We start from the raw sequence: 20,900 nt of genomic DNA on the forward strand, positions 1-20,900 counted from the left end.
CTCGCTGCCGAGCGGCCGCCTCGCAGGACACGCTGGGGACGTCACAATAGAGGCCGGTCCAGCCACTGTGACACTCGCAGCGGTACAGGACGTTGGTCTGCCAGCACTTGCCGCCATTCTTGCAGGGCGAGGAGTCGCACCAGCGCACGAGGCTCTGGGGGCAGAAGCCAGCGCTCACAGCCCGCCCGGGGCTGCCCCAGCCCATGCGGAGCGGATCCTGGGGCCGGGGGCTCCCACAGCTGGGGAGCAGCCCGGGGCCCCCAGCAACCCCAGACCACCTTTCCTCGAGGGGAGATCTTTCTTCGGAAATAAACCATTTTGTTGGAGGTTTTCGTAATTGGTGTTTCAGGTGCAAATCTCCCAGGAAGACCGACCTTTGAGACTCGTGTACACTTTCTGTCAACGCATTGGTTTCGACCCACCCTCCCCCAAACTCCCCAGCCTTTGCTCCTCCTCCCACAGCCTCAGCCCCCACCCCCGCCCCGGAGGGCCGCCCGTCCAGCCCAGACCCCCAGGCGCACGTGACCGAGGCCAGCCCCGCCCGCCGAGCCGGGCTCTTCCCTACTCTGGGCTGACTGGGACGGGCCGCAGGCTGGTGTCCCACCGCGGCCTCCTCCCGCCAGGCACCTCCAGCTCACCTGGCAGTTGGGGCCGGTGTAGCCCAGCGGGCAGGTGCACTTGTAGGTGCCGTAGCTGTCCTGGCAGGTGCCGCCGTGCAGGCAGGGCCGGGAGTCGCACTCGTTGATGTCGTGCTCGCAGTAGCTGCCCGTGAAGCCGGGCGGACACAGGCAGGTGAAGGAGTTGATGCCGTCCACGCAGGTGCCGCCGTTGAAGCAGGAGCTGGGGGCGGGCGGACAGCAGCGGGGAGGGTGACTGGGGCCGCAGGACCGTGCCCAGGCAAAAAACACCTTGACTGACCTCAGGGAGGCCAATGGGAGCCTCGGGAGGCCCCTCTGCCTCTCCAACCACATCACACCCCCTTGCCTCTGTGTTCCTCGAGCTTTCCCTCTCTCTCCCTCTCTCTCTCTCTCTCTCTCTCTCTCTCTCTCACACACACACACACACACACAGGTTAAAATAAAAACAAGAGAGAAGAACTTGTAGCGTTAACGTGGAAGATAACCACGTCACAAAGCTGGAACAAAGACACGTAGTGCTGAGCTTCCTGGCAGCCAAGGCAGAGAAGGAAACGAGATGGGTTACAAAGTTCTCCTGGTCTGAAAGGAGGCACGCCAGTTCCTTAACTGCCAGCGTTCCCGGTTCCGCCTCGTCAACTCACAAAGGCCCTCTCAGGAGGTACCCCGCGATACGATGGACACCGTCTGGCTTGGCCTGGCCGGCTGAGCCCACGCTCAGCCATGCGGTGGCCATGCAGACACCTGCTTGGTGTGTGCGGGCCAGACTCCGTGCCCGGCCCAGGAGGCCCGGCCCCCTCCCTGCCGCAGCGCCGGGCCCCGTGTCCCCGTCCGCGGGCCGAAGCCCCGCCCACCTCTCCGTGCAGTCTGGCGTGTTGTTCTCACAGTGGATCCCGCTGAAGCCGGTGGGGCAGGTGCACGTGTAGCTGGCCACGCAGTCGGTGCAGTTGGCGCCGTGGTGGCAGGGGTTGCTGGCACACTCGTTGATGTCCTCCTCGCAGAAGGCGCCCTGGAAACCCGGCAGGCAGGCGCAGAAGGCCGTGTTGATGCCGTCTGTGCAGGTGCCGCCATTGCGGCACGGGTCTGGGGAGGGACGGAGGGCAGGCCTGAGGGGCAGGCGGGGGGTGGGGGAGGCCACGGTGGCTCCTGGCGGTCGTGACAAGGGCCACACGGGCCCAGGCTCTTTCGTTGGGGGAAGAGCTACTGGAGACAGGTGGGGAGATGTGGGCCGGGCTCGAAACTTGGCAGTGTCGCTCTGGAGCCTTCTGGAACCATCCGGAAGCGTGTTGCTCAGTCCACGCAAGGCCCAGAGTGGTGCCGCATAAGCAGCTGCCACCCCCTCAGCGCTCCCTCCCGGCTTGGCCACGCCGGGGTGACAGCTGGTGCGGCAGGCGCCACCCCTGCTGCCGCCCCCAGCCACACCCACTCCCCCTTCCGACCCAACAGGCTCCCTGCCCGTCTCCGAGGGGCACAGCTGGTCTGGCCACTCACTCAGCTGGCAGTCGTCGATGTCCGTCTCGCAGTTGCGCCCCGTGTAGCCCGCCCGGCAGTGGCAGCGGTAGCTGCCGTTCGTGTTCTGGCAGGAGGCGCCGTGGCGGCACGGGCTCGTCACGCACTCGTTGATGTCCACCTCGCAGGTCTGCCCTGGGGGGCGGAGCAGTGGCCATCACGTCTGCCCCCTCCAGGCCTGTCCCCGGTCCACCCAGGGCGGGGCCTCCTCAGCCCGGCCAGAACGGACGGGCAAGATCAGCGCCTGCTTCTGGGGCCCCTCCTCCTCGCAGGTGGCTCCGAACTCCCTAGCTCATCTCCAAAGACGGGGAGCTCACTATCTTCCACCCTGGAGCACCAGAGCCACCAGGGACTTCCCTCCCTGTCCCAGCCCCCCGGGACGCGGGCTGACCACAGTTGCGGGGAGCAGCGGCCTCACCCTGCCAGCCCGCGGGGCAGACGCAGGAGAAGCTCTCGTAGTCCTCGGACGCCTTGCACTCGCCGCCGTTCCTGCAGGGGCGGGAGGCGCATGGGGCCAGCACCACCTCACACGTGGCTCCTGTGGGAAGAGGGTCCAGTGGTGAGACCCAGGGTGCCCACGGCCCTCCCACTGCCAGAGCACACTGGGCCGGCCCCATGTGGGACCGTGGGGCTGCAAGGGGCCCAGTGCACGCTCCCGGCTGAATCAGGACCCGACCTGGGCGAGGGACACAAACCAGAGGAACGCCCGGCCCCCCCTCAGGCTGCAGGGCTCAGGTGGGGGCCCTCCCCAGGAGGAGCACCAGCAACCAGGGCAGGTAGCCCCCCTGCAGCAGCGTTGTGGGGTCTCGGGGCTGTCACGGGCAGGAAGTGCCCCTCACAGGAGGCCACTGAGCAAAGGCCGTGACAGCGGGGAAACAAGCCACCCACTATCGGGGGTCGTGCCCCCCTCGGCCCCGAGCGCACTTGAGTGCAGGGGACAGGGGGGACAAGGCGGGGAGCCGGGCGAGAGCCCCTCGCACCCCGGGCGACGGCTCTCCCTCAGAGCCCGGAGGAGCCTTCCTGTTTACGGCCCGTGGGGCCGGTTCCCGAGGAATCGAGGAAGCGTTATCGTCCTCGGGGCCCATTATCGCCCCGGCCTGCTGGTGCGATTTTCCAGGGCCTTTCTTTCTTTCGGTTTCCACGGTGACCCGGGCAGGCAGGAAACCCGCCAGCGTTTCCGACAATTGTGCGAGGGGAAGCAGGAAGCGGGCGGACGGGAAGCGAGTCAGCACAGGCCGGCTCCTCCCGTCCAGGCCTCCGGCCTCCGATAGCAGCCTGGCCGAAAGGTCCTTGGGCACCCGGCGGCGAAGGAGGCCCTGGGCGGCCCCCGGGGTCCTCCTCTCCGAGTCAGGAGAGAAGATCCAGGTCCCTGGCTCTGGTCACCCAAGAAAACGCTGCCTGGCAGGCCCTCCCCCAGCAGAGCCCGGTGGCCCCTGTGGTGGGGGACTCCAGATTTTTAATTCTCTGCCTGTCTGTCCTGGGTAGGAGGTACTTCCTGTGATCCCCCTCGGCCGGGACAGGAACAGAAGCGGGACGCCCAGGGAAACGTCTCCAGCCCCTGCTCAGTGGGGACAGAGCCTCCTTGTTTGTCTACACAAAGAGGGCCTGCCGTCAAAAGAATCCCGCGCCGGGCCGCGGATAGGGAGGGCGGCTGGCCCCAGCCCGCCCCGTGCTGTGGCCTGAACCCGGGCTGCGGGGGCGACCACGCGCCACAGACTCCGCCTCCGCAGCCGAGGGCTCCGCCTCTCACCTCCGAGTGAAACAGCTGGGACTGGCTTAGACTAAAATGTGATCTGGGCACCCCGTATTCTCTGTGCCCACGTGGCAGTGACACCCGCAGGGTGAAGCCCACGTGCAGCCAGCCTGCGGCTCCGAGGACGAGCAAAACTCTTGACAATGGCTGTTGGGCCGCCCGGAGAAAGCCGCAGCGCACCCAGGCCCCACAGGCCCCGCCCCGCCCGCAGGCCCCGCCCCGCCCGCAGGCCCCGCCCCGCCCGCAGGCCCCGCCCCCACCTGTGTAGGGCAGCAGGCAGTTGCACTTGTACCCGGCCACGTCGTCAATACAAGTGCCCTGGTTCAGACACGGGTTGGACGCACACTCGTTGATGTTGGTCTGGCAGTTGGGACCTGAGCGGAGGGAGCAGCGGTCAGTGCCCATCAACCGCCGTGTGCCCCGCCCCACGGCTGGCCTGGCCCGGCTCTGCCCCGCCCCCCCCCCGCCCGGAGGCCCCGCCCCGCCCCCCAGAACCCCCTGCGGCCGGCTCACCGCTGAAGCCCTCCCGGCAGGTGCACACGTAGCCGCTGGTCATGTCCTTGCAGGTGCCGCCGTTGACACAGGGGTTGGACTCGCACTCGTTGTTGTTGACGTCGCAGTTCGCCCCGCTCCACCCGGGGTCACAGTCACACTTGTACCTGCAGAGGTGACCGCGCTGCGGCTCAGGGGTGGCCGCCATGTGCGGCCTGGGCCCGGGGCCGGTCTGCCCGGCTCCAGCCCTCTGCTATGGCCCGAGGGCAGGGAGGTGCCCCCGCCCCCGCTGACCCTCACAGTCCTTTCGACAGTGCCCAGGACAGCGGCAACGGTCTGGCTCCGGGGCAGTGACCGGAGGGCCCTCCCACCGCGCCCCGTACCCGTTGAGGCCGTCGCGGCAGGCCCCGTGGATGCAGGGGTTGCTGTCGCACTCGTTGACCTCGGACAGGCACGTGGGGTCGTGGTAGCCCTCGGGGCAGCGGCAGGAGAAGCCGTTGACGCCGTCCTGGCAGGTGCCCCCGTTGTGACAGGGGCTGCTGGCACACTCGTCGATGTTGATGTTGCACATGCTCCCTGTTGGGGGGGGGGAGGGGCTCAGCTCCTACGCCAGGGCCCCCCAGAGGAGGACGAGGAGGAGGGCTCTCGGAGGGTGGGGTCTAGGCCGGACCTCAGTTTCCCCCTCTGGTAAGCCGGGGGTGCTAACCCAGACCTCCACCTGGTCCTTCGGGGTGTGAGCTGGCTGAGCAGGCATTTTGCGGGAGTGTCCCGTGCGTGAGTGCAGCTCCAGCCGGCCTGGCCCAGCTCAGTGCCCTGTGCGGGGCGAGCACTGCGCTCACAAGTCCCCTCCCAGCAGCCCCAGGGGCCCAGCCTGCACCGCCCCTCTGACTGTGGGGCCCCTGAGGCCCAGACGGCCAGGACATGCCCAGGCAGTGCTGCCCGGGACCCTGGCTCTGCTCTCGGCCTCGGCTGCCCAGTGCCGGCTGGAGCCTAGGACCCCCGTGGTCCCCGCTGCAGTCGGCCGGCCGAGGCTGGCAGCCGGCAGGTGGGCCCTGGGGACGTTGCTGACCGTGACCTCTGAGCACAGCCCCGGCCCCTGTGGCAAGGCGGTGAGGAGGCCTGGGCGGGACCGAGCCCCGCGGGGCCCCGGGTCCCGGGCGCCTCACCTGTGTAGCCTGGCTCACATGCACACTCGTAGCCGTCGATCTTGTCCAGACATGTGCCCGCGTCGCAGGGGTTGCTGGCGCAGTCGTCCAGGTTGATCTCGCAGTTGGGTCCTGGGGGTTGGGGGACGCCTGGGGGTCAGCTCCTGAGCCTGCCCCCCGCCCCGCCCCCCGCCGAGCCCCGGCCAGGCACCTGTGGTCCCTTTGAGGCAGAGGCAGAGGTAGGCGTTGTCACGGTCCTGGCAGGTGCCCCCGTGGCGGCAGGGCTGGCTGTGGCACTCGTTGATGTTGGTCTCGCAGTGGTGGCCCGTGTAGCCCGGCTGGCACAGGCAGGCGAAGGCGGCGACGCCGTCCTGGCAGGACCCGTAGTGGCAGGGGTCGGGGTCGCACTCGTCGATGTCCACCTCACAGTGGGGTCCCGTGTAGCCTGCAGGGCGGGGCACGGGGCTCAGGGCGGCGGCTCCCGGGGCACTAGTCTGTCTCCTGCCGTGGGACTCTGCCACCAGACCCAGACCACTTGCGTCCCCGCAGGGGGAGGCTGGGGGTTTGTCTTTCATCGAGAGGTGCCCACGCGGCCAGGGTCAGGGCTGAGCTGCACCCCCGGACCGGGGATTAGGGTCCCCAGGCTGAAGGGCCCCATCGCCTTCCCCGCCTCAGCTCCGACTGCCCCTCCCCTGAACCCTGCGGCCTGCTCTGCCCCGGTCCACGCGGCCCCACAGCCGGCGGTGCCTCACCCTCCGTGCACACGCAGCTGTAGGTGTTGGGCCCGTCCAGACACCTGGCGCCGTTCTTGCAGGGCGTGCTCGCGCACTCGTCCACGTCGTACTGGCACAGGTTCCCGGTGAAGCCTGCGGCCCAGTGGAGGGGCGGCTGTCAGCCGAGACGGCGGGCACCATGGCCCGGTGGCCGAGCCCTGGCCAGCCCAGACCGGGGGTGCCCGCAAGGGGCCTCCCCCAAGTGCACTTCGGCGGGCAGACTCAGCCCCCCGGGGGCTCCGCAAGCCCTCCTGGCCCTCAGGTCCTCTGCAGGCCATCTCCCGCCCCCCCGCTGTGAGCCCTCAGGGAGCCAGGCCGGGGTCCCCTCCGCCCAAACCCCCCAGGGGTCCGGGGAGCCCAGCAGCAGGAAGGAGAGTCTCTGGGCCCTGGGCTTCGCCGCCCCAGGTGAGCACACCCAGTGAGGGGAGGTGCGGGGCCAGTCCCCCTGCCCGGCCTGGACACACCCCACTGCTCCCGAGGCTCCCGCAGGGTGAGGCTGGGCCGGGCGGACGCCAGCCCCAGGGGGCCGGGGGGACGACCACGCACCTGGGGGACACTCGCACAGGAACTCGTTGATCTTGTCCAGGCAGCGGCCGTTCTGCAGGCAGGGGCTGCTGGCACACTCGTCCTTGTTCACCTCGCAGTACACGCCCTCGTAGCCTGGGGCGGGGGCGGGGGCAAGGGTCAGGTCGGTCTGGGCCTGGACGCCACGTCCCCCACCTCCCACACCCGGTCTGCAGCCCGCCGGCCTCCCAGGGCCGGCCCACCCCCGGCGGCCCCGGGCTCCCCGGCTGGCCCACGCACCCGGCATGCAGATGCACTGGAACTCCCCGATCTGGTCCAGGCAGGTGGCGTCGTTCTGACATGGGTTGGAGACGCACTCGTTGACGTCGATCTCGCAGCGGGGGCCGGTGTAGCCCGGCAGGCACCGGCACTGGAAGGAGCCCAGCGTGTTGATGCACTTGCCCTTGTGCTCACAGGGGTTGGCACCTGGCGAGGGGCGGGGGGCAGCACGGTGAGGGGCTGCTCCGGCCTCAGACACGCTGGGACCTCTCCGCCCCCATCAAACCGGGGACGGGACCTCCGACCAGACGAGGGACCTTCCGAGGGCAGATTCCCTTTCCACCCGACTCCCCAGCCCCCCAACCTCCCCCCACGCCGGGGTACCCCCCGCCTGGTGCTCACCCAGCGCACACTCGTCCACGTCCTGGCTGCAGGCGGGGCCCGTGTAGCCCGAGGGGCAGGTGCAGATGGCCTTGCCGTTCACGGGGTTGGTGTCGCAGTTGGAGCCCTCGTTGCAGGGGTTGCTGATGCAGGCGTCTTTGAGGTGGCAGAGCAGACCTGGGCGGGGCGTCGGCCATCACTGGGCCGCCCCACCCCCGCCCGCTCCCGCTCCCCCAGACGCCCCAGGAGGGGCCTCCCACCGGGTCCCTGCCCAGTGTCCCGGGTCACTGGGGTTATTCCAGGAGCTGACTGCCACCCAGCCCGGCCCCAGGCAGCCCCCGTGGGGTCATCGTCATCCCCGGGGGCCCTGCAAAGCCAGCCTGTGTGTCGCAGCGAGGTCACGCGTGCCCGCCCAGCCCCAGGAACCCCCAGTCGAGGGCGGCCAGCCCCGGCAGGACCCGCCCCCAGGGCCAGCAGGCCCTCACCGGTGCGGCCGTGGGGGCACTCGCAGTAGAAGGAGGCCACGCGGTCATGGCAGGTGGCGCCGTTGAAGCAGGCGGCGCTGGCGCAGTCGTCGATGTTCTCGCTGCAGTCCTCGCCGGTCCAGCCGTTGACGCACACGCAGTTGTAGCCGCCCAGGGTGTTGTGGCAGGTGCCGCCGTTCTGGCAGGCGTTGGGGATGAGGTGGCACTCGTCCATGTCCTGGGTGCAGTACTGCCCTGCGGGGGTGGTGGCACCCTCAGCCCCAGCCCGTGCCGGGCCCGCCTCCACCAGGAAGCCTTCCTGGGGGGACTCCTGGGGCGCCAGCCTGAATCCCGTTTTCCCTCCCCCCTCGGCACCAGGGCGGGGCGTCTGTCTCCCTGCTCTGTGTGCACTGGGGTCCACACGGGCTTGTCACCCCCCCAACTGGATGGCCACCGTCCCTACGTCCTGCCCAGCAGGCTGGGCTCAAACCTGGGGACTTGTTTCTGGCGCAGGGTTGCCTGGGCCCACCTCTGCGCTGACCACCGGGGTGGGGGCCTGAGATGCTGGCCGTGGGCGGAGGGGCTGCCCCGGGTCACACCACCCGTCCTGGCCTGGACGAGGCGCTCCAGGCCCTCCCTCCCTGCTAGCCCTCCCCGCTCCCGGAAAAGCCGCAGGACGAGGGGGTGGCGTCCCCGCGAGGTTGCGGCCCCCCCAGGACATGCCTGTCCACTCGGGCGGGCAGCGGCAGTTGTAGGTGTTCACGCCGTCCACGCAGGTGCCCCCGTTCTGGCAGCCGTGCCCCGGACAGTCGTCCACGTTCTCCTCGCAGTTCTGGCCGGTGAAGCCTACGGTGGCGGCAGGAGGGGCCAGGGGCCCGGTCGGCCCTCAGCCCTCGATGCCACTGCCCGGGGGTCCTCGGGGGCCGCGCTCCACTCACTCCCCGCCCTCCCCACTCCTGACACCAAGCAGCACGTGGCTCTCCAAGGAACCACTCTGTAGAGGGCGCTGGACAGACGGACTTGTGCACACGGGTTCTGGGGGTCTGTCCTAGAGGCCCTTCTGGGGCACAGCGCTCCCCTCGGCTCCCGTGGCTGGGACAGGCCACCTCACTGGGGCTGCAGGGGGCCATGGGGCCTGCTGGCAGGGCAGCGAGGGCAGCGGGGGCAGCAGGACCAGGCAGGCAGTCCTGGAGGAGCACGGAGCCATAGCCCTCCCCTCCCAGCTCCTCCCACAGTCCCGGGCCAGTGAGCTATTAATCCACTCAGCGCCCCGCTGGTCCAACCACCAGCCCAGAGAGAGGTGTGCCTGGCCATAGCCAGACCACAGCCGGTTACTAATTAACATCCTCCTGGTGCCTCTGAACACTCCCCTGCCCTTGGGGACACAGCCCCTCCCCTCACTCCCCCCTAGCTGCCCTGGAGCAAAATCAGCCGGCCAGGAAAAGCCACAGTGTAAATCAGAGTGGTTTGGGGAGCGCCCCGAACCAGAGCCCAGACCCTGTGTTCCGTTTCCCCCGGCGCTGGGGAGCCCCGTGCCTCGGAAGGTCCCCTCCTCTAGCGGGTGGGGCTGGAGGGCTGGGCTCACCCCAGGCCCCCAGGCAGGGCCAGCACTGAAGTCTCAGGCTCCAGGTCACACACAGCCACCAAGAAGGCATTTGAACTGAGGGCCTGGGGCGGGCCTGGCCAGAGGGCTCAGCCCTCAGCCCCCCAGACACTGGTGACTGACCAGTGGCCAGCAGCTGGGGCACGCAGGTGGCGAGCGGGGAACCCAGGGACACGCAGGAAGTACACGCGCCGGGCCTCTGCACGCACAGGCAGCACCGCGGCGGCGGCCCCGAGAGCACTTCCTCTTCACAGGGGCCAGGCCAGGCTCCAGCTGTGGGGGGGGCGGGGGGGGGCGCCAGGGCACCCCCCAGGTCACCCACGGGTCAGCCGGACGCGGTGCTCCTCCTGTACCCACACACCACCCACGCCTCCCTCATTCCCCTGCTGGGGTCCTGCCTCCCCACCGTGGGGTGCAACGGACAGACCCGGAGGTTTCAGACCTCCTCGGGCTCGTTATTTTTAGACCACCGGCAACAAAACTGAGTCAGACGAGAACTGGGACGGGCAGCCCAGTGCGGACAACTGGCAGAGCGGGGCTGCTGGCGGGCCGGAGTCGGGGGAGGGAGCCGTGCTGCAGCCCCCGCCAAACACACACACACACAGACGCGTGGACGGGAAGAAGGGAAGGGCCACCCCCGGGGGAAGTGACGATGTTGCCGGTCCCGGTGGCCCCACCCCCGGAAGCAGGGGAAGCCCCGGGCTCGCATAGGGGAGGGGCTCCCTGCCCAGGGGAGGCTCCTGCGGCCTGCACCTGCACCCCCGGGGACCCGCGTGAGGGGCGCTCACAAGGGGCCGTGCCCGCTGGCCCAGGGAGCCCGGGGCCAGGCCTCACTGGCGGGGCCCCGGCCCAGGGGAAGGGTGCTGGGGGTCGTGGGCCGCAGGTTCAGTAGCAGCGGACACCGCCCCGGTCAGACACGGGCAGCTGGGGATCGGGGGGGCAGCTGGGCCCCCCGCAGGCCTCCTGCCAACGCTCGTGGTTCCAGACTCGCCCCCGTCCCCCACGCCCAGGGCCACCTTCTAATGTGCGGTCAGGGGCGCACATCCCATCCGACCTGGCCCGCACGCCCCGCCACCCCTCCATGGCCCGCGGGCCGTACCTGGCAGGCAGGCGCACTCGTGGGTGGTGTCCCCCGTGGGGCGGCAGGTGCCCCCGTTCTGGCACGGGGAGGGGCTGCAGGGCACGTAGGGCAGCTCGCAGTGGGGGCCGGTGTGGGTGGCGCGGCAGGCGCAGCGGTAGGAGCCGACCTCGTTGTGGCAGGTGCCGCCGTGGCGGCAGGGCCCGGGGCTCTGGCTGCACTCGTTCACGTCCTGCCGGCAGGTGGGGCCGTGGAAGCCGGGCGGGCAGCCGCAGATGTAGGTGGACTCGAAGGGCAGGCACTGGCCGCCGTTGGCGCAAGGGTTGGAGGCGCACGGGTCAGCTTGCTGGCACATCTTCCCTGGTGGGCGAGCGGGGGGGGTGCGAGAGGGTCACACACCGGCCGCCCCGTTCCCGGTGGCCGGGGCTCCCCCCGCCCCCTCCCCCGGCACCCGCTCCTCCGTCCTCAGGGCCCTGCCGCACAGCGTGGCCATCCCTCTGCAGAGCGGGGACTTCCCAGGTGCTGAGTCACCGTCCCAGGACGGGGGAGGGTGCGACGGGGCCTGTCTGCCCGCAGGACTGCTCGCACTCCCAGGAACTTCCATCCGGCACCGCAGCTCCTGACGGGGGGCCGAAACCCCACAGCCGGGGCTGGGATGGGGCTCTCGGGGGGCGGCTCGGAGCTATTTCTAGATCACGGACCCCAGCGGCCCAGGAGAGCCCAGGACCCTCCCCCAGCCACAGAGATCGGGCACCTGCCCGCACGTCCCCCCGCCGGGGCAGGGCCGGGGCCAGTCCGCCCGCAGGACGGCCGGGTGTCCCCACAGGAGTCCTCAGGGCCCCGGCCCACCGCGCCCTCACCTGACCAGCCCGGGGGGCAGAGGCACTTGTAGTCTGTGAGGGTCAGCAGGTCGCACGTGCCGCCGTTGCGGCAGGGGCTGGCGAGGCAGGGGTTGTCTCGGGGCGTCAGGCAGAGGGGCCCGGAGAAGCCCAGGCGGCAGCTGCAGGTGTAGTCCACCGCACCGCCACGGTCCACCACGTGGCACGTCCCGCCGTTCTTGCAGGGGGCGCTGAGGCAGGGGCTGTGCGCCTGGCACCGCTGGCCCGCGAAGGCGTGGCTGCAGCTGTGGCAGACACGGCAGAGGGGTCAGTTCCACGGCCCGGCCCGCCACCCAGCACCGCGTCTGTCGGGGCCACGGGTGCTCCCGGGGCAGCGCCAGCGGCTGCCACCGCCAGGGCTCTGCCAGGGGCAGCGGACGGGTTCTGGAACCACCGGGTGACCGCACAGCGTCGTGAGTGAGCCAATGCCACTGAACTGCACACGTTCAATTGGCGAGAGTTTTATAGAAAGCGAATTTCCCCTCCACACACACACAAAAAATCCTGTTCATGTAAAGGGGGAACAGGCTAGAGTCCAGCACATTCAGTAGGACCCGGCTTAGACGTCCAGACCCACGCAGGTGGCTGAGGCAGCGCCCCAGCCAGCCACCAGGAAGGGGCCACGAATTCCCACCACCGCCACTGTCCGGGGTGGGGGGTGGGGCGCAGGAGACCCCGCCTCCTTCCCCTCCAGCTTCTCTCCGAGGACGAGCATGCCGCACGTGGGGGATAAAGGGGGCTCCGTGTCTTCTTCTTCGGGCATCGACACGAGAGCAGGCGTGATGCCCAACTGCCCCTGTGGAGGGCTGTCCCCGACGGGGCCCTTGCGGGGCCCCACCCCCACCCGCGTACAGCACCCGGCTGCTACTCCTTTGGAAGCTGAGTCTTCTCGGGAGTCCAGAACACCTCCGCCAGGGCCAGAACCACCCGGTTCACAGCCGGAGAAACCGAGGTGCCGGAACGAGAGTGCCCTTCCTGAGCTCTCGGGGGCCGGGTGGGCTGGGGGTGGCCGCACGTGCGGGCCTGTGCCCCCTCCCCCGAACGCACCGGGCGGGCACCTCGGAAGCAGGTGAGCTGAGCGTGGGGGCGGGGGGGGGGCGGGCGTCCCGCCTCCCTCTCCCAACGCAGGACCCCCCTCGGCCCCCTGCCGGCCCAGCCTCTGGAGCTGGGGCTGTAAACCGCCGGCCGGGGTCACTGCGTGGCCTCGCTCCGGCGGGAAAGCTCCGCGGAGGCCCTGGGACCAGCCAGGCGCTGCTCTTCCCAGGGGCAGAGCCTCCGAGGCGGAACGTGCCCGCGCCCGCGGCGGCCCGGGAAGGCGGCCCCTGCGCGGAACCCGTACCCCTGGGCGCTGGGTGGGCGGGGCCTCGTACAGGGGCAGGAGCTGGTGGGGCGCCCGGGGGTCCCCCATGAACAGGGGCTCAGCTCCGCCCCCTGGCACAGCCTCTGAGTCTGTGGCCACACAGATCCCCACTGCCCAGTCTTCGGTCCCTCCCCTGCCCCCCTCGCCCCCCACAAGCAGGGTGGCCCTGGGGGAATCCCTTCCCTCCAGGGACCCGCGTCTGAGCCTTTCTCAGCAACTGGACTGTCCCCCTGTCCCTGAGGCCTGGGAGGCAGCCGTCTCCCTGAAGGCTCTTTTATCTGCGGCAGCGGCTTGGGCAGGGCACACCCAAAGTGGCCACTTGGGCCGCCATCTGTTGCCAGAAGCCAAAAGCCCCAGACCAGTTGGCTTCGAGAAAACAAGCTGCCCCCCGGGGGGCCCGGAACGCTGACTCGGTCCTGGGCCATGGCTCCCACCCGGTGGGGAAGGGGGGCTCCCCTGCCAGGCACAGGCCCAGGGGGCTGGGTGCTCAGGCACCCAGGGCTGGGGCTCCCTCGAGGCCACACCCCCCAGGTCTGGGGAAGGCGGCTCCGCCCCACCCGTGGATCCAGTTACTGGCCGCCTGGTCCTGGCCAGAGCTCACTGGGAACCGAGCAATCCTGCTGATTGGGGGGGCAGCACCTCCCCCACCCCACTCAATGCCCTCCATTGTCAGGCGGGAGCTGGCTACCAGTCCCGCTGGAGAAAAGGCTCCTTTTCTTCCCCAGCGGCGGACGGGGCGGGCGGGCAGTGGGTGCCGGACACAGGGCACGCTCATCAAAGCGGTGGGAGGCTGCCGTCCACACCGCCCTCCCCGCTCTCTGCGCCCCTGCCCTACTTTTTGTGAGCTGGGCACCCCTCACTGGTCCTGGGGGACCTGTGCCGCTACAGCCACCCCCCCCCACTCAGCACCCTAACATGTCGGGACACTGGGGGTTCCCAAATGGACCAGAAAGCCATGCCCAGATATGCACTCTGACCCCACCAGCCCTGGGGCAGTGTTCCAGTGAACCTGTTCCCCCACCCTCCGGCCGGCCACGCAGCCATCCCGTCCTGAGTGGGGGCCCCAGCGAGGAGGACTGTGGGAGAATCCGCCGGACCGGGCACATCGCAGCCAGCCAGGCTGTTTTCGGCTGGGCGGGCAAGAGGGAAAGCGCACCCAATAAATCAGGCGTCGGAAGCAGGGACAAAGGGCAGCCGAGCAGCAGGTGTGCCGTGGCAGGGGCTGCGGGCGGCAGCTGCTCCCGGCCAGGCGCAGTGGGCCGCCAGCCCCGGCGGGCGGGGCCGGGCCCGGGGCAGGGAGGCTCCTCCTCGGGGAGCAGCAGCTGAGAAGGCCCATTGTCTCCCCGCTCCCGCCCAGGCCTGGCGGGCGCGCTGCGAAGGCACGCTGCCCGTCCCGCCGGTCCCCGCCGGCTCCCGGGCCGGGCCTGGGCACAGCCTCCCTCCACCACCAGCAGCATCCCAGCTAGGGGACAGGCAGGGCCGCGAGGGAGCAGCAGCCCCTGCAGGTGGGACAGCTGGGGCAGGTGCTTGGCGGGGGGAGGGCCGGAGCGAGGACAGGAGGTCGCTGGGGGGGCAGGGTCTGGGCCTGGGCCAGTCCCGATGGTCACACCTGCCCTGACCCCGGGGCTCCAGCCCAGGCCACCCCTCCCGCCTCTGCATCTGTCTGCACCTGTGTCCAAGTCTGGCCACAGGACTGAAATTCCCAGGGATGGATACCTGTCCCCCTCCTCTGCCCACAGCGACCAGACTTCCCTAACAAGGTGGGAGTGACTGAAAGGCCGGTTGGGACACGACCAGGGCCACAGCACAGGTGACTGAGCCCCCGATGGCCCTTCTGTCCTCGATACCTGTCCTGGTAGGTCACTGTATGTGCCCAGTGGGGACAGGTGCCTGGGTTTGGCAAGGGCAGGCCAAACCAACGCCTGCCTGGAGATGCAGGGACTTCCTCGAGTGGCCCTGGCCAGGGCTTCGGTGGCCCAAACCCCACCTCCTGCTGACCCTGGGCCCCTCCTGTCGGGGCCAGCCCGGAGAGCAGCCCAGGCCACCACACCACCCAGCAGCGCCTGGGGCCCCGGGACCCATGCTGGGCGGCCTTGGCACGGCCGTGCTGCGGTTACCGCAGCGCCTGCGCCTCCACCCGCCTTCTCCCCCGTCCCACACGCAGCCCTGGAACGGGTGACTGGTCCTGGCAGGCGGCAGGTGAGTGACAGGTGGGGCTGGGGGGCACGGGGGCGGGACTCCGGAGGGCCGGGGCTTCCGGCAGCCGCCCGGCCCCCTCCACCCCCCACGGCCCGGAGGCGCGCCAAATGGCTGCCTCGCCCGGTGTCCCGCAGCCTGGCCTGTGCTTTGTTCCCAGCCTCAGTATTTCCACCGTGGAAGGCCCCTCCCCCGCCGCGCGGCGCTCCATAGAAATGTGACTCCAGAGAGCGTCCGGAGGCAGATGTTGCCGCGACCTTTCACCCAGGACCAATTCTAAATGGTGCTGTTTTCCTTTCTAAGCTAAGCGGCCATCTGCCACCCCCAGGGGACAGAGGATAGCCCCCTCCACCCCGACCAGTGAGAGCAAGCCACCGCGGGCTGCAAAGCCCACCAAGTCAGCGCTGCCCTCCAGGAGTTTCCGGTCCAGCGGGGATGGGCCCGGGGGTGAGGCGGACCCTGTCCCGCGCCAGCTGGGGGCCACCCCGCGGCAGGAGGCAGAGACATCAGGGGAGGTGCTGCCGGGGGTCCCACGGGTGGGCAAGCGACACGTGGTTCCACCCGCCCCTGTGCACCATTGCCTGCCAGGGCCTCAGTTTCCCACGGGTGCAGTGGGGGCGGGGCCTGGGGACCGCATGTGCTCAGGGGGGCCCCCCTGCACATCCTCGATATCGCCCGACCACTGGGCCTGGGAGGACTTGTGCTCTGGCCCACGACGCCTGGATTCCCTGTGCCAGGGGAGGCGCACCTGTTCCAGGAAAGCGTGGGGGTCACACGGGCCTTCCTGGCCCCGAGGCCTGCCCTGACCAGCAGCAGCAGCAGTAGCAGCACGAGGACTGGCGGTCATGTCTGCGGGGCCCGGGGCCCCCACCCCAAAGGTTATGAGCAGGGGCCGAGACTCCCCATGCAGCGAGGGCCTGACCACCCTACGGGCCCCGGGGCCCTTGAACACGGTGCGGGCAGCCTGCACGGACACCTGTGGAAGCTGTCCCATCCTGGCCTCCCCCTTCTTGTCCGTAACCAGCTCCAACCAACTCAGTGTCACTGGGACCCACGGCTGAGGAGGGGCCGGGGAGTGTGGACGGCCTGGTGCGGCGCCCCCTCCTCCCCAGAGCCTGGTCCGGAGGGACGAAGCAAAGACCCACCGAGGCACAAACCCGGGCCGCGGCCAGGCAGGTGGCCCCCACGCCCTGGCAGAACAGAACAGCCCTGCTCTGGCGCAGGAAGTGGGGCCCCCGTGGGAGACCGAGGCCGGGACAGCACAGGACCGAGGGGCACAGGAACCTGGACCCCAGACAACTGCCCCTGAAGGGGCGGAGCCCACAAGCCCACCTGTGTCTCTGGCCGGGGCTGTGGGGCAGGTTCCCGGGACCTGGGCCCCTCCCTGGGCAGACCCTGTCCAGGGCCTCCCTGCTCCTGCCCCACCAGGGCCCCTCCCCACTAGGGACAGCAGAACAGCTCAGCTCCGAAACAAAGCCCCAGGGAGGCGTGAGAGCCAGGGCAACCCGGGCCAAGTGGGTGCTCCCGGCCCCTCGTCCTCACCTCCCGAAGCCCCCGGACAGAGAGCCACAGCATGGGGCGCCCCAGGTTCCTTCCAAGCCTGCGGGAGGGATCCTCTGGCCAGACACCTGTCTGGGGGGGCTGGGCCAGGCCTCCACTGCGCTCTGCGGGACCTGCACCCGTCTCCTAGCCCTCTCCCCTCCCCCCCTCCAGTGCCCTCTGCCACCCCATGGACAGGCACCAGTGGGCCCTCAGACCAGGATGGCCACCAAAGGGGGCGGGGCCCAGGGAGGGGTGGGGGTCTGCAGCTTTGCCCACGGGCCCCCCCCAGGCAGGCCCCGCCTCCCGGCCCGAGCAGCTGCTCCCAGGGCTCCGGGCCCCCGTCCGGGCTCCGTTTCCCAAGCGGCGTCTCTGGCGCTCTGAAACGCGCTGGGAAGCGGGGAGCAGGAAAAGCGCCGTCGTCCGTCCTGGCTCCGGGGAAGCCCTTTGTGTGGGGACGGAACTGTCCCCCGGAAGCCAGCTTTCCCACCGCGGGGAGAACAATGCCCCCCGGCACCGCCCCTCCCCCCGCCGCCCCACCCGTGACATGGGAAGTGGGTGCCGGTCTGAAGGGATGGGAAGGCCAGCGCGGAGGTCAAGCGGCTTCCCGGACACGGCCCAGCTGCTGCCCAGGCTGCCCGCGGGGTGCGGGAGGCGCAGGGCCAGCGGGCACAGCTCTCCCGGGGGCCGCTGGCAGGAGGGGGCGCCCCCCTCCCCCGGCTGCCAGGCGAGGGAGCCCAGCCGGCTGCTCCCCTCACTGTGAGGAACTTCCCACCTGGTCCCCAAAAAACAGAGCCCCAGGCCAGGGACCAGGTTGGAATGCGTGTCCTCCTCTGGGCCCTCCTGGATGCCCTCCACCCCCAATGGCTCCTCGAGACCCTCAGGGACGAGCCCGTGGAGCGCCCACAGCCAGGGAAGCCAGGGACCCCCGGAACCGCCAGGGGCCTCTGCGCCCACGGAGGGCGGAGCGTGACGCAGGGAAGGGCCGATGGGCGCTGGGGCCGGGCACGCGGGGAGGACTAATCCCAGACTCGGGTAATTAAGTCAGCAGCCGCCAGCTGAGCTCCTCAAGGGCCAGAGCCAGACCCGATGCCGGCGGTTCCAGGCCTCTGCTCACGGGGCAGCCGCCGTCTCGGGGGTGTGGGAGAGGGAAGGGCTGCCCTCCCCCAGCCAAGCGGGCGCGGGCACTCAGGGGCAGCCCCTGCGTGGGCCCAGCACCCTGAGAACTCAGGGGGAGGACAGCAGGGCCCCTCCCACGGGCCCCAGAATGAAGAGACAGGCCACCCCCGGCCCGCCCTTGGACGCTGCCAGCCGTGCCTTGCTGGAGTCCCAGAGCAGACCTGCACGTGCACACCGGCCCGTTCGGGACCAGAGCACCTGGCCCACGCAGGCCCCGCCCACCCACAAGTGCCCGCTGCATCTGAGGGCCCCTCTTGGCCTTCCTTGGTGGGCAGACTCAGGGTGGGGCAGACAGGGTGGAGGGGGACTGGGCAGTCGGGACAGGGCCGCCTCCCGAGGCAGTGGAGGGCCAGCAGGTGGCCCGTGGACGCGGCGAGGGCGTGCACCCCACCCCAGCTGCCCCACCGGGCGCCTGGCTCTCTCCCTGACCACCTGATCTCCCAGACCTGCCGGGAGCCCGAGCAGACAATGCATCCTCACATCCTCCCCAGCGTGGCCGAAACACAAAACCCGGGATGGGGGTGCTCTCGGCGAGAGGCCTGGGAGTGGTGGGGCCTCCCAGCTGGCTTCTGTGGGCCCCAGCCCCGCTGCACCCTCTGTCCAGGAGGACCACGCCAGCTCGGGACACCTGTTACCACCCTCACCCTCAGGGACGGTGGCATCTGTTGGCACTGGGGACGAGGGAACGGGGCCCACGCCCGACCGGCCTCGGGGCAGCCCGAAGGAGGGCCAGCCCCCGCCGTGTCCTGCCACTGCTCCCAGGACACCCCCCGACTTCGGGCAGCAGGGACCCTGGCAGCGCGGCCGTGGGCTGCTCCTGAGTGAGCCAGGGCACGGGGCAAAGGCTCCAGAGGTGGTGGTGCCCAGTCACCCCATCCTGCCTGGGTCACCAGCCCCCTTTTCTCATTGGCCTTCTCGCCCAGGTCACCCCAGTCAGGGACTCCCCACCGCCTGCCCAGCACAGCACTAGGCCCCTGCAGTCCCCACGCCCACGGAGCCCACCGCACACCGGGCTGTCTACATGTGGCCCTCTCACCCCGGGCCCAGCAGAGCCACCAAGGTGCCTGGGGACACGGCAAATGCTGGCAACAGAATCCAGCCGCCCATACCCAGGCTGGGCCGGGGCCAGGTGACGGAGGGGCCTCACACCACACGCTGGGGGACCCCGGGGCCCGGGGCCACTTGGCACGGGTGGAGGGCAACCTGGCGGCTTTTCCACGCAGGCAAAGGGAGAGGTTCTCGGGCTGGCCTCGACCCTCGGCCCGTGCTCCACCTCGCCCAAATCCAGGGGCGGGGCTAGCTCCTGCGAGAGCTTTCAGAAGAAGCTTCGGGGCCGGAAGGGGCTCCAGGAGTAACACGTGGGTGGGCAGAGAGCGAGGCGCACGGGACGCCCGACTCCCAACAGCCCGTGGGAATGCCACCGTGACCTCACAGTAAGACGCCGAGGCGAGCACAGCACCGCGGGCGGGGAGGACGTGCCCCTGCCCGTCGGGAGTGCCCAGGCGAGCTTCCCGTGCGGGCCACCGTCCTCCCGGAGCGGGGAAGGGCAGCTCAGAGAGGTGGGCGAGCAGCCGAGGTCACCCACCCCACAGGCAGGTCCCGGGGCCTGTGCCGGCCCGGTGGGAGCGGCGTCCCGGGCTGTGTGTCCCTGTGGGCTGGAAGCCGGGCGTGCCGGAAACCTGCAGACGCCCCCCACCCCCCGGCTCCCCCACCGGCCTCCCAGGCCCAGGGGAGCACGGCAGAGACACCTGCTGAGCACCTGTGCTGGGAGCCACCGGGGCGTGAGCCCCTGACGCGCGTGGGCCCCCGGACGCACAGCTGCACCTGGCCTCCCCTCCCCCCCCATCAGCGCTCAACCGGGCGGCGGAAGCCTCTCTCAGGCTGACCAGCGGGACGCCCCCGGGAGCACCGGCCCGGCTGACGGGGCGGGGGGACCTCAGGGGGACCCGCGAGGCCCGGAGGCAGCCACCTCGCTGGGCCCTCCGTGCAAGGAGGAAGAGGCAGGGGGCCTGGGGGGTGGAAGTGGGGCCGAGGCCCCAGCCCGCATCCCCCGCGGGGCCCGGGCCCCCTCGCGCCGCCGGGCCCCGCTCCCAGCTCCTCTCGCTGAGCGGCTGTCGGGGAAAACACGCACACAGAGAAGCGCCCCGGCCGCTCCCCCGAGGCTCTCATTTCCAGTAACTGCAGTTTCCGCTCGCCGGCGATCGAAACCGAGAGGAAACGTGGGCGGTGGGTCCCCGAGGCCCACGACGACCGTCCCTGTCCCTGCTGCTCGCATGGGACAGCTCTTTCCAGAGACGGCCCGCCTTTGCCCTCGGGGGTCCCTCCGCTCTCGGGGGTCCCTCCACGGGGGTGGCCGGGGCAGGGCCAGGTGGGCCCTCGGGGCGGGTCCGTAACTCCGGGCACCTCCGGTGATGGGCCCACGACCGGTGCAGCTGCCCCCAGGCAGACGCCCACCGAGCGGCACCTCAGCGCACGGACCGAGGTCAGGCTTCTCCCCGGCCCCCCGCTGGTCCCGGACAGGGGGGCGGGGGCGCCCCGGATGCTCTGCAGCACCCCCCGCCCCCCGTGGGCCTGCTGCGCCCACACCCACACAGATGCGCCCTGGGCCCGGGGAGGCTGGCCGCTGGGGCCACCTGTGGGCAAGAGCCTGTTGGGCAGGCGACCCGCGCCAGCAGAGTGCCGAGAGGACCGTTCGTGCAGCAGCGTGGAAGGACCGCCCGTGCAAGCCCCTCAGAGACACACACACGGACAGCCAGCCCAGGGACCAGGGGCGGGCGGCTCAGGCCGGGAGAACCCACTCACTCGAGTGGGGCCGGCCTGTCGCAGCCCCGGGCCTGGCCGTGGGGAAGCACTGACACGGTGACACATGTCTCCGTGCCCGACCTGGGGGGCGGCCCGGCCGCCCACTGGTGAGGGCAGCCGCACTCGGCGCCTCACCTGTCCCTGGGCAGCCCGGTGCGGGTAGGGCCAGGTGAGTCCGCACGTGCCCTGTGGCCGCGGCCCCGCCTTGGGGATGAGTTCTCGGGGTTCGGGGTCCCGGGCGGCACGTGGGCCTGGTGGCCGTGCCTGAGTGACCCTCGGGTTTGGGGGGCCTCCCCAGTGTACTCCCCATGGGCCGCGCCAAACCAGGGC

General features: G+C 70.6%; 1 protein-coding gene across 1 annotated transcript in view; it reads right to left on the bottom strand.

Moving 5' to 3' along the window:
* Positions 1 to 20,900, bottom strand: part of NOTCH1 (notch receptor 1) — a 41,151-nt gene that overhangs the window by 12,210 nt on the left and 8,041 nt on the right. Inside the window, exons 3-20 of the mRNA XM_045845953.1 lie at positions 11,477 to 11,739; positions 10,638 to 10,976; positions 8,659 to 8,781; positions 7,957 to 8,190; positions 7,493 to 7,648; positions 7,112 to 7,297; positions 6,854 to 6,967; positions 6,287 to 6,400; positions 5,746 to 5,979; positions 5,556 to 5,666; positions 4,773 to 4,965; positions 4,411 to 4,556; positions 4,158 to 4,271; positions 2,563 to 2,682; positions 2,127 to 2,279; positions 1,490 to 1,718; positions 639 to 840; positions 1 to 154 (exon numbers count right to left, since the gene is read on the bottom strand). Coding sequence (XP_045701909.1) covers positions 1 to 154; positions 639 to 840; positions 1,490 to 1,718; positions 2,127 to 2,279; positions 2,563 to 2,682; positions 4,158 to 4,271; positions 4,411 to 4,556; positions 4,773 to 4,965; positions 5,556 to 5,666; positions 5,746 to 5,979; positions 6,287 to 6,400; positions 6,854 to 6,967; positions 7,112 to 7,297; positions 7,493 to 7,648; positions 7,957 to 8,190; positions 8,659 to 8,781; positions 10,638 to 10,976; positions 11,477 to 11,739 — 3,185 coding nt within the window. The remainder of the gene's footprint in view (positions 155 to 638; positions 841 to 1,489; positions 1,719 to 2,126; positions 2,280 to 2,562; positions 2,683 to 4,157; positions 4,272 to 4,410; positions 4,557 to 4,772; positions 4,966 to 5,555; positions 5,667 to 5,745; positions 5,980 to 6,286; positions 6,401 to 6,853; positions 6,968 to 7,111; positions 7,298 to 7,492; positions 7,649 to 7,956; positions 8,191 to 8,658; positions 8,782 to 10,637; positions 10,977 to 11,476; positions 11,740 to 20,900) is intronic.

Source organism: Phyllostomus hastatus, unplaced genomic scaffold (genome assembly GCF_019186645.2).
Source record: "Phyllostomus hastatus isolate PE091 unplaced genomic scaffold, TTU_PhHast_1.1 phas_contig_495, whole genome shotgun sequence".
Taxonomy (NCBI): Eukaryota; Metazoa; Chordata; class Mammalia; order Chiroptera; family Phyllostomidae; genus Phyllostomus; species Phyllostomus hastatus.